The 24,190-nt window shown below is 42.2% G+C and overlaps 1 protein-coding gene across 2 annotated transcripts; it reads left to right on the forward strand.

The window, feature by feature from the left end:
• Positions 1-1,664: 1,664 nt before the first annotated feature.
• On the forward strand, positions 1,665-17,454 carry smurf1 (SMAD specific E3 ubiquitin protein ligase 1). Of its 2 annotated transcripts, none has more exons than XM_031749498.2 (18): positions 1,665-1,960; positions 8,505-8,543; positions 9,058-9,166; positions 10,804-10,937; positions 11,050-11,115; positions 11,250-11,325; positions 11,555-11,766; positions 11,857-11,941; positions 13,125-13,271; positions 13,477-13,711; positions 13,835-13,938; positions 14,112-14,226; positions 14,308-14,486; positions 14,609-14,746; positions 14,881-15,001; positions 15,177-15,378; positions 15,662-15,746; positions 15,840-17,454. In XM_031749498.2, the coding sequence occupies exons 1-18, from the start codon at positions 1,906-1,908 to the stop codon at positions 15,937-15,939; spliced, it is 2,202 nt and encodes a 733-aa protein (XP_031605358.1). In that variant the 5' UTR covers positions 1,665-1,905; the 3' UTR covers positions 15,940-17,454. The 2 variants fall into 2 exon arrangements, with proteins under 2 accessions (XP_031605358.1, XP_031605359.1); XM_031749499.2 differs by having other exon boundaries at positions 15,671-15,746.
• Positions 17,455-24,190: the final 6,736 nt, after the last annotated feature.

A 24,190-nucleotide genomic window follows, 5' to 3' on the forward strand; every position in this document is an offset into this window, starting at 1 on the left:
AGCTGAATCAACTAAGTTATAACCCCAATTGCTGGGACCCCTTGGACCATCACGTAACAACTCTCTAAATTTATGGTGTAAACCTGCAAATAATGCAACACTTGACTGTGGTACAATGGTGCGAAAATGTTTGTGTGAAAACTGCAAATAGTGGCTATATTTATCGCCCATATCATACATTTTAGAGTGGTGGCACATTTCTGTGGAGACATTTTGGACTGTTTAACCCTTCTGAAACTTTTGAATGTTTTCCCAAAGTTTTGGGGATCATCAAGATGTGGTGTGGCGGATGTGAGACAAGGCTTTTTGTTCTTTGTGGTCAGCAGTGGTTTTCTCATTGGAACACTTCCATGGATGCCATTTATGCCCAGTCTCTTTCTTATTGTTTAATCATGAACTCTGACTGAGGCGAGTGAGGCCTGCAGTTCGTTAATGTTGTTCTGGGTTCAGTTGTGACCTCCTGGATGAGTCGTCGATGCACTGAATGTTGGTAGGCCAGCCACTCCTGGTAAGGTTCACCACTGTTACAAGTTCTTTTCCAATTCTGGTTAATGGCTCTCACTGTGGTTCACTGGAGTCCATAAAATCCAGAAGGGAGCAAATGCTTTTTAACAACAATGTAAGTGACGTTCCCCTGTAGCAGGGGGTGTCTCACATCTTAAGATACCCAATTTTGGTCATATATTTCTAAACAGAAGCATCTTCTTACCTTAACTGCTTTGGCTGCTGGCCTGGCACACACAGACCATATCGATCGACTATGAGTTTGTTTGCTAACACACTTGGTGTTAGCTTGCTTGACGTGTTGAACACGAAAAAGAAAACTATGTGAAAATTGTGTTTAGTAATCCTGTTTAATCCATAGCTGTCACTTTTAAAAAAGCAAAAAAAATGCTTTTTACACCACCCCTTGAAGCTAATATCCCTGAACAAGTTGAGACAGCCTAGCTAACAAACCACCTAGCAGTATCGTTTCAGCAGAATTATTGAGTTTTGTTGAGTTAAACGATTTTTAGCTAAATGTTGGCCCGTTCTGTGTGTTGTTCTATTTTTGTATTTTTTTAACAAAATGAATGCTGCTGTAAATTAAATGGCCCAGGTGTGTAGTTGACACTGACCAAATATGAAGCTGACCTGATCAAATCCCTAGGAGTTCGCAAAAGTATAACGCCTGGAAATGGCAAAATCGGCGCCAAAATCTCACATTCAATTCAAAATGGTGGACTTCCAGTTGGGTTGCCGTTGATGGGCCCAATTATTTTTTTCTTCGTCTTGGCATGTTACACGTGTGAGCCAAATTTCATTCATGTAGCTCAAACTATATGGTCCTAGGACTTTATTTAACAACTCATAGGTGGCGCTCTAGAGCCATTTTGCACCGCCCATATGCGAAACTATTAAAATACCTTCTTTTTTTTTTACCAGACCTGAAACGTGTGCAATATTTCTTTATTTTTTCTCTATTTTTTTGAATATGTTAAAGCCCTCAAAAAGCCACTTGTTTTGTCTGAATAATAATAAACGGAGCAATTCCAATAGGGTCTTCGTACTTTTAGTCCCCGGGCCCTAATTATTTAAGTAAAAACCAAAACAGAATGTCTAAAGACTTGAAAGAATCTGATCACCACGGGCACGCCCACGCTTCCCGGAGCGAGCACGTACTGTACAGACACTGAGAACAATACGTCAGTACGTGCTTGAGCCTGCCCGAAAATGTTCTCCCGTGTTGTCGGATTTCGAAGGAGCGCAAGACTTTGCGGTGAAATAATACATTTTTATCCGTGAGGAAACCAAAAGCAAACCGCATGTGTGGAAACTGAAGTTATTCGCAGTTCCATTACTTGGTGAAACTGTGATATTGGCTGGCTCGAACGGGAAGTTTGTGTGATCGTTTTTCCCGGAGTGATGTCGAATCCTGGGAGTCGGAGGAACGGGTCCAGCATCAAAATCCGACTGACAGGTAAAAGCGAGAGCGAAAGAAAGAGCTTACTGTGCACGTTTAAACCGGAACTCAGTGTTTGCTCGGTAACGTGTTGATTTTAGCAAACCTAACGAGACGACGCGAAGTGTCTTTGAGCCTCTCGAGTCTGCTGTTCGCCCAAACATCCGGTTTTTGTGTGGCAAACACCAGCCGAGTGCTAGCTCGTTAGCTTAGATGCTAAGTAAATTACCGAGAGGACAGCCAAGGAGCTGTTCACTGTCCTGTGAGTTTTGCAGCTGAGACAGGCGACTAGTCCACTGGTCTTGGTGAATGCCGACGCTTGAAAGCCACGTTCAAAAACTTTATCAACCACTAACAGTGGCTTCTTAGCCTGCTAGCTAATAGTAACATTGTGGTTAATGTTGACCGCTAGCGCTTGCTAGCTACACCCTTTTTTTGGGGTGCTGACCACCAGCCGAAACCTCCGCTTCAGCCGAATGCGGCGAGCTCTGTAACGCGGGGGGGAGAGCAAATGTCGAGCGGCAGCCTGTATGAAAATTGATCTCCCGCTAGATTTGACATCCTAGTCCGGATTACCAATGAGTATCGATTGGCATTTCGCTGCTGTGTCAGCTGTAGCTGCACAAATGTCGGACTCGTTGAACTTGTCCCCACTGAAGGAAGTGCAGCATGTTTGTTCTTCAGGGGTCATTTATTCAACCGAATTGAAATATTTTTTATTTTATTTTTCAGTTTGTGGGTCGGAGTCTGCCCTGTAGGTCATATAGAAGTTTCCTCCTCCGCTCCACATACAGTCACAGCTGGAACAAAGGTTCCTACTGTTGATAATGTAACCCCACTGGGCATCCAGGGCCCTCTATTCAAATGGAAATGACCCATCTGAGCCACTGAGCAGACGCCTTGTCCCTCTGAGTCAAAAATGAGCAATAACACACACTAAAATTTGCTTTCCGTCAGACTAAATATTTCTTTGTGTGGTTTTCATGGAGCATTGCAGCAGTGTACTGCAAAGGTATGATTGTGATGGATGTCTTTTAAAGCAAATGCCTGTCAGCACTGATGAGGTGAAGTGCTGGCTGAAAATGCTCCCCACATGCTGTTTACTTACTGACTATTCCTCTAAGAGTGGATTTCAAGAAATAAGGACGGGAATCAGACTAACAGATCCAGCACACTTCGTCACTTATCCCACTGTTTATACATTTCAGTTTGAGGTTATCTGCGCTTGACGTTATCACCGAGTCTCACTTAGCCACGTAGATCTGCAAAAGAACAGTTCACCACTTCTTTTGTTTGAAATAATAACAAAGGACTGATGTCACTCTTAACATTCAAGAGTGACACTGATGTCACTCTTGACATTCAAGAGTGACATCAGTGATCAAAATAGATTATATCATTGTATCTACTGTAAGCGGGTATTTTATATACTACTAAGATTGGTAGATTAACTGATAACAAATCGTTTTAATCAGAATCAGTTAAAACACTGCAGTCATCTGGGATTATAATAGATCGTGTCCTCTTATGGTAAAGTTTACTGTAAGCGACTCTGGTAAAATAAGCTCTACAGGAAGTATGTTATCATAAAGTGTTTCATCAGATGAGTTAAGACAAAAGCAAGCAAAGAAGGTATGTGTGTGTATACTAGTCAACCATTTTTCAACTTGTATGCAACCAGAGGTTATTGCCCCTGACTGTGCCCCGCCTCCACAGGTATGAGTGGAATTCTAATTGGGTAAGGAATGTGCAATGAGCCAATGGGAGTGCAATGCTGCCAGGCTGGCCAGCTCTGTTTAGTCTGCCAGAAAGAGTTGGTTGTTTCCCCCCCCCAACATCAGTATATCTGAAAAGCATGCACGTGTGTTTGTGCAATAGGGACATAAGCATGTTTGACACTGGCTCAGATCTGAGGGACTTTGTTGTGTTTACAAGTGATTATTGTGTCTTCCTGTCTTCGTTATCTTTTTCTTAAGCTTAGGTATTGCTTTGAATAACATGGAAGAACAAAGGAAGTCAAATACTTAATGAAAAAGAAAAAAAAATTAAACTATTTTGAAACTTGTGTAATGCGGTATAGACATTAGTTTAGGAAGCAAAAGGATACTGGTTGAATTCCAGCCAGAGACACATGAATCCCTGGGGTTGCATTATGTTGGGCATCTGGCATAAAACTCTACCAGATCAACCTAGTGCATCCACTGCTTGTGAGAAGGGAACAGTCAGAACTAGCTTCTGTACTGAAACCAATGTAACCAAATTATTTATGTCGTACACAGTGTTAAATATTTTGAAAAAAGCACCATATGTTTGATCATATGCTTATTTTGTGAGTTTTGATACCAAAAACTTGCAACTGTAGTAATATTTTTTTTAAAAACACACTACAGCTAGCTGTTTTTGTTTATCTCTGGTTTTTGAGCGTGTGAAACATAACATTTGAATGCAAAAATACGGTCAAGGCAAGATGCAGAACATAAGTAGGTCAAAAATAGTGGAGAAAAGGGTGTTTTTGTTTGTAAGTGAATGGCGTTTTATTGTGGAAAATGCCATGAAAGGAATTAAAGAATCAGTCATTCAGTAGGATAAAGTTAGTGGACGCAACACGTGCTGCTCAGGTTTTGGTGCCAGTCTGTCGGATTGAGCGCTTAACTTGCCCGAGCTGCAATACAGGGCAGCGTCGGGACAAGAGGTTACTTGAGAGGGAAGGGGTGAAGGAGCTGAAAAGAGGAGGACAGAAGGGTGAGGGAATGAGGAACAATCAAAGAAAAGGGGGGAAAAAGCAGTGAAATAAAAATGAGAGTGAAAAGGTGTTTGTGTGATGGATACAACAGAGGAGAGAAGGGGGGAAGTCAGATTCATGCTTACTTAGGAAGCAGCATAAGCATTTCTAATCCCCTCACTTACTAAGCTTGCAGTATGTGCAGAAAAGCATGCAAAACAGGATGTAGAAACATGGATGAAGAGGTTAAAGAGCCTCGGTGTCCACTTATTCTTCATTACAGAACCATTGTCTATGTGTTTTTGCAGTACACAGACGCAGGACAACAGAAGTGTTGTCCTGCGTCTGTGTACTGCAGGCTACTTGTTATTAAGTAGGTGTGATATTTGCTCACATGTCCACCAACCGCTGCTTTGCCGAAAGAAGGAGGTCATACAGGAAATGACATCATCATAAGCTCACGAGTTGTTCTGCTTGTAAGGCTGCGGGCGCTTGCCGAGACAAGAAAGTATAGACCGCTCTAAGTTTGTCAGCATTCATCATGTTTTTTGACTCGAGCTGTGATCAAAGTGCAAAGCGATTGCACTACCTTGGAGCACTCGGGCCATTGATGGTGATTTAGGAAGCTTTAATTAGGCGCTGCAGTTGTGCGTTTCTGGTCATTATCTTAAGAATATCTGCTGTCAAAGAAGTGTAGAGCAAGTTTGCTAACGTCTGTAGGGGATCGTTGATTTTCTTGAAAGGGTGATGTGATTTTTATATTCCTTATGTAGCTGACTGACTGGTGCAAAAGAGGCTCACTTTTTCTTCACCTCTCTCAAACTGTTTCTGCTTGTTCCATCAAGATTGGATGAATAGAACCCCCGCCATCACTACCCCACTGACTGTCTAGCTTTTTCATACTTTTTTTTTTTTAAACAGAAAGGCAGTAAATGCAAATAAAAAGAAAGGGAAATGACACTGGGGAAAGAAACTGAGAACCAGCTGAGCTGTTAGGCTGTAAGCTCTGTGTGTTTTTTACCAGCCATGACCTTCGCAGAATGAGGAATTTCCTGAGATGCTGAGAAAGGTCCTGTCACACATTCAGGGCCACAGAAGAGCAAGTCAGAAAACACATTGTGGGAAGAATTGGTGAATAGCACAGCAGGGACAGCGACAGAGGCTTCCTTTACTTCCAGTCTGAAATAGGTGGCAGACTTTAGAAACTCGATTCCCTCCCTCTCCTCACACACTGCGTTTCTTTCATTACGTCTGTAGAAAAGATGAAGTCTCAGTGTGGAATGTGTGAGTCAGGAGGAGAGGATTGGAAGAGGTTGACAGGGAACAGGGAAGGATATCCTGAAGCCATTCTCCAATGGTTAATCACAGGAAATGGACTAGGCAACACCAGACACGTACGTGCCACTCTGGTCACCACATCCGAAACCACTGACTGCCTGACTAACTTCCTAGATAGCTGTCTGGGCCAAACCGAATCAAAAGGCAGTTTAGGTGTGTAGCAGATCAGTTAAGATCTAAGGTTGTTTTCCCCTGACGGTACCAGCAGTACTTACCTCTGAAATGTTCCCAGTGTCTCACCAGCATTGTTCAGTTAGCGTAGATTGGATGGAGGACTTTTGAGATTACCTTTATTATTATGCAGAATACTTTTTTAAATCAGTTTCTAAAGAATTAATTACACTGATCTAGTCCAGTGCCTGGGGTAATAAATGAAAATATTGCTTTATCAGGTCAGCAGCGTGAAGCTCAAAGATTAAATCTATTAATGGACACAAAACAAGAAAAGCACCAAATTTACATGTTGAGGAACGCAAATATTTGGTCATTTGGGTAAAAAAAAGAAAGAAGGGAAATAATTAAGGGATCATCAAAGTAGACTAAATGCAGAGTCAGCTTATTTCAACTTGCCATGAAAGGTAATTTAAAGTTGCGGTAGATGTGTAATGGAGGCCACAAAAATCCCTTAGATGTGTGGGATGACTCTCCTACCCACTTCAAGCACCCGTTGCTCCCCTGCCAAGCTCCATGCAGGTGATTGATTGGGTTACACATTCTAACTCAGATCTGATTTTGACCCCCCCAACCCAGCCCAATTCATTTTAATATGAAAATGAACAGCAGAGAAATGAAGCCACATTATTTTTCTAAGGTTCTGTCAGGCTGTCTTGTTTTTGGCTACAGAGCAGGCCGTTTATCTTAATTACTTGTCATGTCAAACAGTCTGAGCTGAAACTTTAGCAAAAGAACTCATAAATACTCTCTGGTGACATTTATGTTGATCCACAGTGGTGTGTATTTTTAATATTTAAAGAATAATCAAAAAATAAATAAATTGTGCTGACATCGCAGTCCAGCTCAAGAAATGTGCTGTTCACGTTAGATTTTGCATTTACTTCCTTAAAATATCGGTGTGACACTGAATCACCAGACTGACACTGATATTCTGCACTAACACAGGAGTAAATGCGCAAAATGACACCAACGGAAATCCTACTTTATCCACACATAACCTATATGTTGTCAATAACCCAGTACAGTGGCTTAACTGTGTGGTTTTTTTCTGCATTGACAGCAGTAGCTAGAGGCATTGTGACTGCTGTGTTTGCCTGCACGTAGTCACTTTCACTCAAGCTGTTAGTTTTTAGTTGTAGCTGTTAGTTAGTGCAGCTTTAGTGATTTCCACTCTTCAGTGCCTTCCAAAGCAAACGATTACTGATTATGGCAGAAAGTGCTGTTTGTATATTTGTGCTGTTGCCCACGTAGTCATGACATAGAGTGTGTGGATTCTTCTTTTCCTAACAACTAAAGTTAAAAATGACTAAAACTAAGTTTAGATCTGTCGTCGTCTGTGTCAGCATGAGAAGCCAGAAATACTACAGTGTCTTCTGGACGCTGATGGTGACTAAATGAAGCTAGCCCAATACATTCTTCTTTTTTTAACCGTTAGAAATGTTAGAGCACCGGAAGAAGATGGTAATCTAATCTTAAGTATACTGACTGTTATGACACGTTGAAATAAGAGATCAAACATTAGGACAGTTAACTAAAAAAAGCCGAACTTTGAAGCTCCTTTTTAATGTACCGTGATCAGCTGATCTTTACAGATAAGTGTGTTGAACAGCAAACACAGAGCTCACATGCAGTCAAAACAAAAACCTTACTGTTTCTTTAAAAAGCAGAGCTCACAGGTATACACCCTACATTTTACTTACCAGCCCAAATAAAAACAATGCATATAAATTTGACAAAGGCCCGGTGTACTTGATTATCCGTGTTGATTACAGCTTACCTTTTGAATTGCATTGCATCAGCTGTGAAAACCAACATGCAGCTTGTTTGTGTTCTGCCGTGAAACAAACACTTAAGTGTATTTCTAAAAAAGAAGAAATAAATAGCTGTGAAGTTGTTGATCTCTTGTGTTTTCAGTGTTAGAGGAGAGCTAGCCTAGGGTGTCATATGCCAGCTGTCTAGGGAAACAAATAACCAGACTTTGTGTACGCCCACGTACACGATAAACAATACTTTGCACACACTTACAAATTCTCAGAGTCTTGGTCAGATTGAGCTTTGCTCTCTGACTCTACAAAGATGGTGTGGGTATAGAAAGTGGTCTGCCGCTTTATCCGTGGGTGGTCTTTGAGCGTGTCTGTCTTTGCGCATTTTGCCTGACACTAGCCTGTACTTCTCTGTGAGTGTCATATCTACTTTCATGACCGTCCTCTGGTATTCATACATTTATCCTAACCCACATTCTTTCCCCTCGGATGGGTCCACTGTGTCAGCCTACGTGCTGTAATATTACATATATTTGTGTAATTTTTTTTCTTCTTTCTCTTGCAGTATTATGTGCCAAGAACCTCGCAAAGAAAGACTTCTTTCGTAAGTACTTTGATTGTGATCTTTTTCACATGCATATTTCTGGCATTATAAAGAGCCCGTGTGACATAGGAGCGACTGTGAAAACAGAGTGCCATTGATGTTGCTCATTTGCTGTTCTGAGGGATAACTGTTGACCTGTGGTAGCGCTGGAATACAACAATGACCCTGACTGTCACCCCACAATCAGGGGTTTGTTTAAGGCTGCAAAGCTTCTCCGAATGTGCCCAGTTTTGTTCTTGGTCAGAATTTGTTAAACGCTGCCTGGATTAGAGTCTTCATTTCCTGTCAGATTAGATGGTGAATCTCAAGTACTGTTAATAAGAATGGCAAACAAACTGAATTTCCTGTTTGTTTTTAAACTGCAGGCCAGAATTAGTCTAGATACAAATACAACAACTCCATTTACGTTAAATGTTTTATCATGGAGATCATGTTATGAGAAGCACCTAAGCCACTTTGGATTTTGAGAGACTTTATGGGGAACAGATTTTTAATTACAAGTTTTTGTGTGCAGGTCTGCCAGATCCTTTTGCCAAAGTCGTGGTGGACGGATCAGGTCAATGCCACTCTACAGACACAGTAAAGAGCACACTGGACCCCAAATGGAATCAGCACTATGACCTGTGAGTCTCCTCCACAGCTCTAAAAACAAATCTACTTTAATTTTACAATAAAGTAATTTCTGCTCAGGTATAGATATTTAAAATGAATGACAATAATTAGTTTAACATAGCTATCCATCCATTTTCTACCACTTGTCTGTGTTCAGGTCACGGAGGCAGCAGTCCTCTGTCGTGCTTTTTAAACAGAATAAAATGAAACAACAGTTTTTGACTTCTTATCTTATATCAGCACAGATGTGGTGGTGTTGTCTGAGTGGCTACACCTATCATTCATGAAAAGACTGTAGCAGCTGCCTGTGCCTTATCACAGGGCATGAATAGAAGTGACTGTTAAAGACATTACCGGCAGCACACAAAGCGATAAACGCACCAGGTATACTGGGGACTCAAACAGAGAGACCCAGACTTCCCTTGCCCTGGCCACCTCTTCCCAGTCATCACCAGGCGACACTGAGTTATTCCCAAGCCAGCAGGTTGGACCCAGCAAGTTCTGGGTCTAACCTGAGGCCCGGTCTCCAGGAGGCATCCTTTTCAGATGCCCGAACCATTTCTTTCAATGTGGAGGAGCAGTGGCTCTATTCTGAATCCCTCTCAAATGACTCAACTCCTCACCCTGTCTCTAAAGCCTGCATTATGCTCTGTTGGGGACACGGACTGCTGGAGACCCTACAGCCAAATATTCATTCCTGTTATAATTCTTTGAAGTACGCTGCTTTGATGGGATGCGTCATTGGTGGATTGTAATGTAAATTCTCTGCAGATGAATCTGTGCGGTTACAAAAAACAGGCAGGTACGTGGATGCCTGAGCCGACCCTCACACTGACTGTCTGATGATGAATTTGAAACTCACAGACACAGAAAGTATGAAATCTGTTTAAGTGAGAGCCTAGCCACCCTCGAAGGAAACTAATTTCTACTACTTGTGTCCGCCACCTCATTCTTTCGGTCACTACCGAGAGCTCATGACCATAGGTGAAGGTAGGGGCATAGGTCAACCAGTTAATCAACAGCTTCAGTTTTAAGCTCAGCTCTCTCTTCATCACCACAGATCAGTACAGTCTGCCCCCAATCCCTGCGTCAGTCTCACATCTCTGGCTCTCTTCCACAGCATGTCTTTTATCCTGTCTTCCTTCTCTCACCCCAACCGGTCGCAGCAGATGGCCGTCCCTACCTGAGCCTGGTTCTGTTGCAGGTTTCTCCCTGTTAAAAGGGAGTTTTTCCTTCCCACTGTCGCCAAAGTGCTTGCTCATAGGGGGTCATATGATTGTTGGGTTTTTCTCTGTATGTATTATTGTAGGGTCTACCTTGCAATTTAAAACGCCTTGAGGCGACTGTTGTAGTGATTTGGCGCGATATAAATAAAATTGAATTCAATTTAATTGAATTGAACTCGTGAAGACCTCAAGACACTTAAACTCCTCCACTTTTGGCAGCAACTCATCTATTCTTTATCATTTTTATTGATTGCCAGTTTCAGTTTTATGTAAATGTAACAACTCATTAAAGATGCAGAAGATCTACAGATGTTGATTGTTTCATTCATTCCGATCTTTGACCTGTAAAATGGCTCTCCTTCATACAAAGCTGGATTAAAGAGACCTGTTGCATGTCACTTGTTTTTTTTCTTTTTTTTAAGCTACATTGGTAAAACAGACTCCATCACCATCAGTATATGGAACCACAAGAAGATCCATAAACGACAGGGGGCAGGGTTTCTGGGCTGCATACGACTGCTTTCTAATGCCATCAGCAGGCTAAAAGACACAGGATGTAAGGCCGTCGTCTTTATCTGCTGCTCTGATTTTAAATACACACATTTTCACACCATTTATTTAGTGCTGCTCTGTCAAGAAAATAAAAATGTATTTGCTTCCTGTTTCAGACCAGCGTCTAGATCTATGTAAGCTGAACCCCTCTGACAGTGATGCAGTGCGGGGGCAGATTGTAGGTAAGGCTGGACAGTGATGGAGCGTATGTACAGATTAGTCATATTGTTGCTTTTCTTTCACTGTGTGCATGTTCTGCACTCCCCCCTCTAACACGGCGTCAACTCTCTGACCTGTCCGTCCTCCTTGTTTACAGTGAGCCTGCAAACACGAGACCGCATTGGCAGCGGAGGCCCTGTTGTGGACTGTAGAGGACTGTTAGAAAATGATGGGTGAGTGTCACCAGATGTTAACCCTGCTAATATCACACACTAACTTTTAAATACAAGGCTGTTGTTTGGATCTCATGTGATGTTACACAACGACCTGTTTTAGGTCAGAGGATTATTTTAGTGCTGTTTGTTAAGTATTTGTCCCTCCTGCTGTCTTTGTTGCGCTGAGTTTTAAATAAAAAGCAGTTGACCCGTCATGTGATTCCAGTGTGTTTCTCTTTGTGTGTAGGCCTGTGTTTGAGGGATGTTTCAGTGAAGAACCGCTGCCCTACTCAGACTCCACCGGTGCCGCGGGAGGCGGGAACTGTCGGCTCGACTCTCCCAGTCAGGAGAGCCGTCTTCAGACCCAGCGAATCAGAGGGCAAGACTCCAGAGGTCATGGCCACACCCCTCAGAACAGACCACATGGACACCAACCGCCTGACCTGCCAGAGGGATACGGTCAGTGATGAACTCCTGTTGTGGCTATAGATATTTGTTTAACCTAAACCTCACAGTCCATTGAATGGTTTTCTTTTCTTGTTAAAACAGAGCAGCGAACAACAGTGCAGGGCCAGGTGTACTTCCTCCACACACAGACAGGCGTCAGCACCTGGCATGACCCCCGGATACCACGGTATGACTATGCTGCACTTCATTTAGTCCAAGCATAACTGGAAAAGAGGTGAAAGCCCACAAAGAGACTTAGCCATTGCATCTGCAGAGAGACTTAACTCTTAACCCTTAAACTACTCCACTCTCAGCGTTATACTCAGGATTGTATAAAATGTTTGGCTTAACAAGAAAAGCCTGTTTCTGTGAGTGAGTGACTGCATTCACATGTAGGTTTAGAAGTAATTTAAATATGTAAAAATAGGCCCTTTTCTTTGCATGTTAAGAGGGAGTTCTTCCTTCCTATTTTTGCTGAGTGCATGCTCATAGAGGACCATCAGATAGTTATATCCCAACCATAGTGATATGGTTGACTTGACAATACACTAAATTTAATATTTTAAGCATTTGATTTATACACTCAGGCTAGCATTTTAGGCCTTATCTACATCTTATATCATACTTTATCTATGCGTTATACTTTGTGTAGATACATCTTGTTTTATGACCTCATAATTTGTGCTAATGGCTGACTGTGACAGTTTTACACCACTTACAATTCTTAATTAGTAAGATTTATGGATGGTTTTGACAGTACAAACTGCCCCCAGTCATAAAAATGTCAGCAATATTAATTACTGCTTACTATAAATCTGTCATAACAGACCATTACTTCTGACCCTATATGCTGACCTTATTCATAAACATGTCAAAATGAGTGTGTTTTAAAGTTTATGATTGAAGGGTTATGTAAAAAGTGCCAAAAAATGAAATTCAAGTGTTTTGTTTCACACTGAAGGAAAATGCAAAATCTGTTATGGTGAGGTACTGATCACAGTAAACATGTACAAGTATTTCTTCAACAAATGTTTTGGTTTTAATAAGGTTCTCAAAGTTTTCAGCCCAAAGAGGTTTAACAGTTTCTTCAAATTTGTGACCCGACTCTAAATATACAGTTCGACCCTGTAATGAGCAGCGATATCTAAAATAAATGCACAAACACTTTGCTCCATGTGTCTTTAGAGCATGCCCAGTGTCTTTTTTAGCTCTTATTTAGCAGCAGATAAATAAAATAACTCTTAGTAGCTTTTCATGGGCCTTTGGGGTCCAAGTTTAGTTCAGTATGAGGATTTCACTACCTAGTATGCATGCTCAGAACAGGTGGAAATGTGGTGCTCTGTCTCACTGTTTACGTGTTACTGGTGCAGGGATTTGGCCAGCGTGAGCTGTGAGGAACTCGGGCCTTTACCTGTAGGCTGGGAGGTCCGAAGCACTGTGTCTGGCCGGATCTACTTTGTGGACCACAACAACCGAACCACACAGTTCACAGACCCACGCCTACACAACATTATCAGGTAAAACATGGACCAATCTAATCTGCCACCGACCTACTAACGCTGCTGACTTGTGTGATGTACATAAACATGAGCTTATGGTAGATTTCACTGCTTATGCTGAATGGGAGGACTGTGTGTAATCCACTCTGCTCTCCAGAGTATCGTTCTTCCACAACTTCATATCTCTCTTCTGTTCTCCTCCTCTACTTCTTCCCACCTCCAGTCAGCAATCGCAAGTGAAGGAATCTTCCCAGGCCCCCCAGATGGATGTGGGGGGTGAGGAGGGGGGCGGTGGAGGAGTAAGTGGTGGCGGTGGAGGAGGAGGGGATGGAGATGTGGCAGCGCGATACGAGAGAGATTTGGTGCACAAGTTAAAGCTGCTCCGCCATGAGCTGTCGCTGCAGCAGCCTCAAGCGGGACACTGTCGCATAGAGGTGTCCCGAGAGGAGATCTTTGAGGTGAGTGCAGGTGGAAGCGGAGGAAACACAGAAGCACTGGCTGTGAATATTAATTAACCGATTAACAAAGGAAAACTGATCTAAACCTGATACCCTGTAATTAAAGCTGTGTGCGTTATACAGGAGTCATACCGGCAGATAATGAAGATGAGGCCCAAAGACTTGAAGAAACGACTAATGGTGAAGTTCAGGGGAGAGGAAGGCCTCGATTATGGTGGAGTGGCCAGGTAATTTGCTGCGCGGTGCTTTTATCATGCCTGTTTTTGTTTATGTTTGTTTTTGTTTTTTGACAGGGAAAATGCTAACCAAGCCAACTGCTTAATAATCAAATGGAAACTCACCTTTTATTGGTGGATTAGTGCTACTTCATCTTTGTGATCATTGTGGTGTCTTTCTGCAGGGAGTGGTTGTACCTGCTGTGTCACGAGATGTTAAACCCCTATTACGGCCTGTTCCAGTACTCCACAGACAATATCTACACACTACAGATCAACCCAGACTCCTCCATCAATCCTGTGAGTACACACAATTAAACCCACATACTGAATAATACTAATAAGTCCAGACTCTGTGTCTCACACTGTCTTTCTTTTAAGGACCACCTGTCATATTTCCACTTTGTTGGTCGTGTGATGGGCCTGGCAGTTTTTCACGGTCACTACATCAACGGGAGCTTCACGTTGCCCTTTTACAAACAGCTGCTGGGCAAACCCATCCAACTCAATGACCTGGAGACCACCGACCCTGAGTTGCACAAGAGCCTCGTCTGGATATTGTGAGCAAAAGCACCAATAAACAATCCTCTCAGCCTGGCACAGGCAGACTGCTTAGTTTGTATCCTGCGTGCTTGTGTACATAGTTTCCGTTTCAGCTTTTACTTTGATGTTTTGTGTGCAGGGAGAATGACATCACTTCAGTACTCGATCACACGTTCTGCGTAGAGCACAATGCCTTTGGGAAGTTCTCACAACATGAACTCAAGCCTAATGGCCGTAATATCCCCGTCACTGAGGAGAACAAGAAGGAATATGTAAGGTAAATAACCCACAGTAGCCCTCTAAACTCTCTGTCGGATACAGAGTGTAAACGTTGCTTGCAGACATCTGCCAGACGTATACTTATTTGACCTGTGTTTTGCTGAATTTTTTATTTTATTTGATTCATTTCAGACTTTATGTGAACTGGAGGTTTATGCGTGGAATTGAAGCCCAGTTTCTGGCTCTGCAGAAGGGGTTCAGTGAGCTCATCCCACAGCACCTCCTCAAACCCTTCGACCATAAAGAACTTGAGGTACGCGTTTGATACGTCAACAATATACTAGTACTTATTAAATATTTATATGACTTTTACCATATCTGCATGTTGGATTGGTAGTTTTGATTCATTTTCTTCTTCTAATCTATTATCTAATTCATTATATCCATCTCAAACCCCTACCCACCACCCCGTCTCTAAATCTCTTCAGTTGATCATTGGTGGACTAGGAAAAATAGACCTTGCAGACTGGAAGACTAACACCCGTCTGAAACACTGCACAAGTGAAAGCAATGTGGTGCGGTGGTTCTGGCAAGCAGTGGAGGCCTTCAGTGAGGAGAGGAGAGGACGCCTCCTGCAGTTTGTCACAGGCTCCACCAGGGTCCCCCTACAGGGATTCAAAGCGCTGCAGGGTGGGTCATGCACTGGTTCAAACACAACATACACCTTTTGGTTACACTTTGCTTATGCTATTCATTTGATGGTAACATTTAGTTCAGTTTTTCAACACATAACTCATATACAAGGCCTTTAAATGCAAACATTTTAACCCAAATTAGAACAATATTAGCTTCATGTGAGAACGGTTAGATGCAGGTTTCAATCTGAAACCCATTAAAAAGTGTTGAGAGCTTTTTCTATTTAAAGTCTTTTCTGTGTACCAGAGCAGTGATAACTAGAATGTATGTGTGTAAGGCTCTACAGGTTCTGCAGGACCAAGACTCTTCACCATCCACTTGATAGATGCTAACACAGAAAACTTGCCCAAGGCTCACACGTGGTAAGAACCAGTTCCTCTTAGTGTGTACATATTTGGGTTTTTTTGTTTTGTTTTGTTTTTTAGGTAAGTAATTCACTCTTTTTCTGCCTCCAGTTTCAACAGGATAGACATCCCTCCCTATGAGTCTTACGAGAAGCTTTACGAGAAACTGCTGACTGCTGTGGAGGAGACCTGCGGCTTTGCTGTGGAGTGATGAATCCACGCACACTTGGCCCTTGCACGTGCACACGGACTATGTGACATTTTACATATATGCACACACACACAAACCGAATATCAAGTATACACCAAGTATACAGAGCAGCCAAGCATCACAAGAACACACTCACTCTCCTGCCACCCCTTCACCTCCCGAACCTGTTGGAGGTTAAAGGAGGAAGCACAGCGGGAGGAGAAAAAAAAAAAAAAAAAAGACCAAAAATAAAAGGACTAAAATTTTTTCAAATGTTTTGAAGAAGCATTTTTATCCTTCAGTTTTAACAAGCTATGATGTCATCCTTCAGAATGTTTAACCACCACAGCGAAGTCTCGGGACGGAATCAGCCAATCGCATACGAGGCCGGGAACATAGAAATCAGATTTGTGAAGAAGACGACAAAACAAAAAAAGAAAAAAAAGACAGAGCCTGTTTGTCTTTCTGCCTGACGAGTCGATTGATTGACTAGTATTCACGCTTCGTGTTTAACCACTGTCGTGTCTCAGAATGAGCGCATGTATGTACACGTGTTTGTCTGGGTGTGTGTGCATGTGAGCGAGTGCAGATCCATGTGTCTGCGTGTTTTTGTGTTTGTGTCAGGCATGACACTCGGTTACGCTGTAAAAATGATCAAATGAGCCTGCTTTTTTTTTTTTTTTTTTTTTTTTAATCTTAATTCCTTTGTTTGTATCTGCGACCACTCTGATCCACTCTATTTTATTATTTATTACTAAGTGATTACTGACCAAGCTGCTATATGCTCTGCGTGGAGCCCACACTAATGTCCTCATCACCCCCTCCCCCATAGTTGAAGGGTCAATTCACATGCAAGTAACCCACAAAGTGGGTTTTATTGAATTTTGTTACATTTTTTTAACATTCGTATTACTGCAGAGAAATACTCCTTGTCATTGTATGAAACCTGCTACTGTTTTTGGTGTTTTAAATGCCCTGTTACATCTGTTAAAAATGAAATCAAAGTGGCTTTCCCAAGCCTTGATTTAAAAAAATTCTAACTCTACTGATGTTATGGAGAGGTCATCTGGATTTGTTTTTTGTTTTTTTTAAACCGAGGATTGAAAGAACGTGTTTCTGAAATTCTGTATAGTTACATCTCCTAAGCCTTTTATACAAGTTTTAGCCCTCATTTTACCTGCTTTTTTTTTTTTGTGGCCCTGATTTTTTTTTTTTTTTTTCCCCACACCCCCATTTCTCTCCATAGCCTGAATGTTGGCAAGAAGTCATCTTCAAGACCACCATGAATGAGTTTCTTAACAGTCATTAATGCTCCAAATTGAAAGAAATCAGAAGCTTAGAAGTTGAGCAAGCAACATAGAAAGTTATGTTTTAAATTGAAGACTGTTAATAAGCAGGACCATTTAAGTCTGTATTATCAAGGGTATGAGTTCACTGTGTAATGGATGCAGAAGTATTGTAACTTACTATGTACTAAACATTTATGAAAAATGCGTTGTAAATAAGATTATATTAAAAGAAATTACATTGAAAATACATTGCTTGTGTCTTGTGTCTCTATGGCTACGTTCACACTGCAGGTCTTAATGCTCAATTCCGATTTTTTGATCAAATCCGATTTTTTTGTCTGCGTGTTCACACTACACATAAAATGCGACATCAAACGCGCTCTAGTGTGAACGCTCAAAGCGGCCCGCATGCGCAAAAGAAGATGTCACACACAACTCGCTCTGTTTAGACCCAGAGCAAACAATATTGTTTGACTGATTGCCCTTAATATAAAGACTTCGGACTTTATGTTTCCAGATTTTTGCTTTAAGTTATTTTGTTATTTACATAATAATGTAGATGACCTAATAATGATCCTTTTTGCTGTTTTAGAGGAGCGGTGCTTCAAAGGATAGTTGCAGATTTCTGTCAGAATCTGCAGAAAATACAGTAAAAATAAAATGTTCACATTTCTCCAACGTTGTCTTCCCAACAGTTTCACCGGATGGTAGGAAATCGTTCGCGATGTCCTATCGGGCGCTTCTCCGGCGCTGATAATTGGCGTCTGTCTTGTGTCAGTGACGTAAAAGACGGATTTAATGCGACTTGACCGTTCACACAGCAGTCGCTTTCTAAAACATCGGATACGTATCGGATTCAGGACCACATACGAAAGTGACCCAGATCGGATTTGAAAATATCGGATTTGTGCCGTTCACACTGTCATACCAAGATCGGATACGGGTCGCATAGGGGCGAAAAAATCGGATTTGATGCGCTTTCGCCTGCAGTGTGAACGTAGCCTAAGTCGACACTTATGGGTCTAATTAAACCAAACACATTTATTATATATATTCTTAAGCAGGTTTCCATCACTTCAAATATTAACATGAATCAGAGTATGTAGGCAAAAGACCCCTGCTTTGTTCTTGGACTTTGCACGAATCACAGAAATCGATTCAAAATGATTAATATTTGCAGTAAAGTTTAAGTATTTGGACATTTTTGCCTCTGTACACTACCACAGTGGATTTTAAAGGAGCTGTGATTGAAGAGCACGCTTTCAGCTTTATTCAACATGTTTAACCTTGCGTTAACTGTTAAGGAATTCGGGCCATTTTTATACATAGTGCCCCCATTTACAGAGACTCTAAAGTAATTGGGCAAATGACTGACAAACAGTTTTACAGTCTGGTGAGGCCTGTTCCCTTGGTATTCCATAACAGCTGAAGAACAGAAAGTATCAGGAGTTTATTCCAAGTGTTGGATTTTGTAGCTGTTTACTGGATTTGTCAAAATGAGAGCCAAACAAATGTTGATGTAAATGAGGGAGACCTTCATTAGACTGCAAAAATAAAACAAACAGCAGGGAGAGAGAAAGAGAGCACGAAACCTGTAGCAGTGCCCAAATCAACCATCTGGTTCATTTGTAAAAGACGGAACGTACTTGTAGCAATGGGAATTGCATTTACCTGTGTGTTCCGCCCGGAGTTTAGAGAGTGTAACACCGGAAGGTGAGAAGTAGAGACTCCTGACTGTTTATTAAGAGTTTAATAAAAGTTTACCTCGGAGGAGGGAAAGTTCAACCGAGCATCTTGTGGAGTTTATGGAGAGAACAAGATGAAACATGGTGGCAGCGGGGTCTAGAGTGATCCACACCGCGCTTTGATGACAACAGATTGAGCGGACGGTATCGACGCGTCCAGCTAGGCTAGTTAGCCTCGGAGGTGCTAACGGCTCAGGATAGCAGGTGAGACGCTGACGAGAAGAGCGCAGCGGCGGCTACGATGGATGGATTGAAGCCACCCGCACAGTGGAGTATGGATTCAGTGAACCTGTCTAAGGCGTGGAAAACATGGAAAGAAGAGTTTACACTCTACACGGAACTAGCTCTGCCGGATGCTGAGGAAAAGGCGAGAGTGAAGTTGTTTTACTATCTGATCGGGGAACGGGGCAGGGAGCTCTGTGGAACGCTGATCGGAGCTGAGTCAAGAGTAACAGTAAGTGAGCTGATGAAAAAAATAGATGAACACTGTAATCCCAAAGTTAATGAGACTGTCGAGAGATACAGATTTTTTGCACGCAATCAGGCTCCTGGAGAAAATATTGACAAATATGTTACGGACCTGAGAATGCTGGCGAGCACCTGCAACTTTGGACAATTAAAAGACTCACTGATTAGAGACAGGATCGTCTGTGGCACGAACAGCTCCAGTTGGAGGGAAAGGTTGCTCAGAGAAGAGAACCTCACATTAGACAGATGTCTAGATATTTGCAGAGCAATGGAGATTTCAAGAGAATACAACAAAACAATAGCGGGACAGGCTGTAGAAGAACTGCATGCAGTAAAACAAAAAGAGAGAAAAAGACTGGATAAAGAGATATCATGCAGATTTTGTGGAAGAGCACATGAAAGACTCAAATCAAAATGCCCAGCATATGGAAGAAAATGCAAAAATGTGGCAAAGAAAATCATTTTGCTATAGCATGCAGGAGTAAAAGCAGACAGAGTGAACATGGAAAAAGGTTCACACAGTGACGGAGCAGGACTCTGATTCCTGTGAGGACATAATGACTGTCACAGCTATGACACAGACTGCAGTAGAAGTGAACCAGATCAAAGAGTCAGACATGATGAAAAACGAGAGCAGCTGTTTGCAGGCATGATGATTGGCAACAGCCTGGTCAAGTTTCAAGTTGACTGTGGTGCAACATGCAACGTTATTCCCATCAACCTGTTGAACCCGAACATCAAAATGGAGCACACAGACAAGGTTCTTGTAATGTACAATAAGTCAAGGCTGTGTCCATTAGGAAAGTGTAAGGTCAAGCTGACAAACCCAAGAAACAACAAAAGTATAGAGTCGAGTTCCAAGTGGTAGAGGAGGATTGTAAGGCGCCTCTACTTGGGAGAACAGCTAGTGAAGCGATGAAGCTAATACAAGTTAGATATGATAACATCTGTGCATTGGACAGCTCAGTGACAACAGGTCCATCAGAGAAAAACACATGGTTGTTGGAAGAGATAAAGACTGAGTTTCAGGATGTGTTTACAGGAGATGGATGTTTGCAAGGTGAATATGAGCTGGAAATCGACACAACAGTGCAGCCCGTCAAACTGCCAAAACGCAGAGTCCCAGTGTCGATGATGAAACCACTGAAAGAGGAACTGATGAGCCTTGCAGACAGACAAATAATAGCACCAGTGGATTGTAGTACTGATTGGATCAGTGGGATGGTGACAGTGCAGAAGCCAAACGGCAAACCCAGGATATGTATTGACCGAGACCGCTCAACAAAGCTTTGAAGCGTAGTCATTTCCGTTACCAACAATAGACGACATCTTGCCAGATGTGTCAAAAGCTTAAAAGTTTTCACAGTTTGTGATGTGAAACATGGCTTTTGGCATGTGAAGCTTACAGAAGAGTCAAGCCATCTCACGACATTCGCAACACCATTTGGTCGCCGGTGGCTGAGAATGCCGATGGGGATCAGCCCAGCGCCAGAGGTCTTTCAGCGCAAACTGATGCAAGCGTTAGAGAACCTGCCTGGCACATACATCATAGCTGATGACATCTTGATCACTGGAAAAGGAGAGACAACTGAGTTAGCAGAAATGGATCATGATAGAAACCTGAGACTTTTCCTGGAACGCTGCAGAGAGGAACATCAAATTGAATGTGGAAAAACTCAAGCTTAGAAGACAGGAAGTACCATACATCGGACATCTACTCACGGCAGAGGGGCTGAGAGCTGACCCAGAGAAGGTGCGGGCCATCACAGAGATGCCAGCACCAACTGACATAAAAGGGGTGCAGAGACTAGTTGGAATGGTCAACTATTTATCAAAGTTCTACAAGCATCTGTCGGATGACTGTGAGCCTCTCAGACAACTGACGCACAGAGACAGCCTATGGGAGTGGACAGACGTGCAGGAAGATGCATTTAAAAGACTGAAAGAAAAACTAACACAAGTCCCAGTTTTGAAATATTACAGCCCTGAAGAAGAGCTGACACTGCAGTGTGATGCCAGCGAGACAGGGCTGGGAGCAGCTCTGACTCAACATGGAAAACCAGTGGCATTTGCAAGTCGTGCACTGACGCTCACGGAAAGAGGTTATGCACAAATTGAAAAGGAATGTTTAGCTATTGTGTTTGGGATGGAGAAATTCCACCAATATACATATGGTCGTCTTGTGAGAGTGCAATCAGACCACAAGCCACTCGAGAACATTATTAAAAAGCCACTGTTACATGCACCTAAGAGACTGCAAAGGATGTTATTAAGGCTGCAAAATATGATATAACCATAACATATGTTCCAGGTCGCGACATGCTACTCGCTGATACGCTGAGTAGGGCCTACCTGCAGGACAGCATCAAAAGCCAGACAGAGTTGGAGACAGAATGTGTCAACATGGTGGATTATGTTCCTGTTTCAACGGAAAGCATGGACAGAATACGAGCAGGGACAAGAACCGACCACACACTACAAACGCTGATAAAAACGATACAAAAGGGGTGGCCGGCCTGTAAAAAAGATGTACCTGTTGAAATAGCCCAGTTCCAATCTTTGCAGGATGAACTGAGCACACAGGATGGATTGGTCTTCAGGGAGAGAGAGTGGTGATTCCACAAGCACTCCAGGCAGATATAACACAGCGAATTCACTCAACACACATCGGAACAGAAGGGTGCCTCAGGAGAGCTAGAGACTGCATCTACTGGCACGGTATGAATGACCACATCAAAAAGTACATCGCAACATGTGACATATGTCGGTCTGTGGATGCAAAACAACAGAAAGAGACACTAAAACCACACGAGCTGACCACTAGACCATGGACCAAAGTTGGGACAGATTTATTCAACTTTGAGGGTAGGGACTACCTAATAACGGTTGATTATTACTCCAACTTTTGGGAGATAGATTATCTACCTGATACCAAGTCGAGTACTGTGATTAGGAAACTAAAGGCTCATTTTTCGCACGTCAGGGAATCCCAAATATTGTCTTTTCTGACAACGGGCCCCAGTACAGCTCGACAGAGTTTGCCAACTTCAGCCGGAAATGGAATTTCAACACCATACCTCATCGCCTGGCTATCCACAGAGTAACGGCAAAGCTGAGTCTGCTGTTAAAACTGCCAAACGACTCATGAAAAAGGCGAAATTGGCTGGACAGGATCCATATCTGGCCTTATTGGACCACAGAAACACCCCAACACAAGGTTTGACTACCAGCCCTGCACAGAGACTGTTAAGCAGGAGGACGAGGACACTCCTCCCAATAGGAGACAGACTGTTGCAACCCAAAGTGACTGATAACAAGGTAGCATTGATGAAAAACAGAGAGAGACAAACAAAGTACTACAACAGGATGGCGAAGGACATGGACACATTAAACCCAGGGGACTTGGTGCGAGTCCAACCTTTTGAACCACACACCTTATGGACCAAGGCTAGAGTGTGTAACACTCTGGGAAACAGATCCTATGATGTGGAGTTGGACAACGGCAGAGTCCTCAGAAGGAATCGTCGCCATCTGAGGCGAGCTGGGGAGGTCAAAAAGGACATGTCGGTACATCTCCAGCCTGAGGGACAGGACATTACTGTGCCGACACAGAACAAAGAGAACACACAAAACAGTACTACCAGGTCAGGACGGGTAGTACAACACCCTGGATATCTGAAGGACTATGTATGCAACTAAGGGGTAATCTGTGAGGTATATGTTGTGATTTGTTTACTGGTCTGAGGAAAGACAAAAAAAAAAAAAAAAAAAAAACCCATCTGTGACGATATTTTGAGTTATATGTTGTGATTTGTTTACTGGTTAGAGAACAGAACAAAACAGCTGTGATAATATTTTGAGTTATGGCCTTGTGATCTGTTTACTTGTTTGAAAAAAAAAAAAAAAGAGAGAGAAAGAGAAACGAAATGGGGAAAAAAAATGAATAAAAGTGATAATAAAGGAAAAGAAAAGAAAAAGGAAAAAAAAGCTAAAAATGTAAGTGGAAGGAAGAAATTTTTATTTTTGAAGAAAATTGTGTCCAACAAAGAAATGTCATGTCTAAGTTTTGTTCCAGTTGCAAACTGAGTTCTCAACTTATGAATAGTTCATTGTCTTTGTAAAAGAAAAGGGATGTAGCAATGGGAATTGCATTTACCTGTGTGTTCCGCCCGGAGTTTAGAGAGTGTAACACCGGAAGGTGAGAAGTAGAGACTCCTGACTGTTTATTAAGAGTTTAATAAAAGTTTACCTCGGAGGAGGGAAAGTTCAACCGAGCATCTTGTGGAGTTTATGGAGAGAACCAGATGAAACAGTACTGTCCTGCTCAACAACACCGAAGGTAACTCCCAAGGTTAAGAAAAGCAACTTACCTCTTCCAGGGTGTTCTTGAAATCTAACAAAGTCGAGAACACCCTGTAAGAGGTAGGCATATCTTTATCAAAGTCTACAATCAAGAAACACCTTCATGAATTAAAGTTTAAAACAAGGTGCAAACTGTTGGTTACACCCATGAATAAGACCAGATTAGACTTTGCAAGAAAACATCTAAAAGAGCCTTCTCTGGAAAATAACAAAATAAATAAGTTCTATGGACAGATGAAACCCAGATGAACTTTTACCGGAATGATCCGAAAAGTCTGGACATGAAAAGAAACAGTTCATGATGTGAAACATACCACATCATCTGTCAAACGTGGTGCATGTATGGCTGCCATACAGTGTTTATTGAAGATGTGACAGCTGATAGAATAAGCAGGATGAATTGTGAAG

The sequence above is a fragment of the Oreochromis aureus genome, linkage group 4 (genome assembly GCF_013358895.1).
Source record: "Oreochromis aureus strain Israel breed Guangdong linkage group 4, ZZ_aureus, whole genome shotgun sequence".
NCBI lineage: Eukaryota > Metazoa > Chordata > Actinopteri > Cichliformes > Cichlidae > Oreochromis > Oreochromis aureus.

Coding starts and splice junctions, on each gene's coding strand:
- smurf1 (XM_031749498.2), top strand. CDS start 1,906: ATGTCGAATCCTGGGAGTCGGAGGAACGGGTCCAGCATCAAAATCCGA. Junction 9,167..10,803: donor TGGAATCAGCACTATGACCT/GTGAGTCTCCTC, acceptor CTTTTTTTTAAG/CTACATTGGTAAAACAGACT. Junction 15,747..15,839: donor TTGCCCAAGGCTCACACGTG/GTAAGAACCAGT, acceptor TTCTGCCTCCAG/TTTCAACAGGATAGACATCC.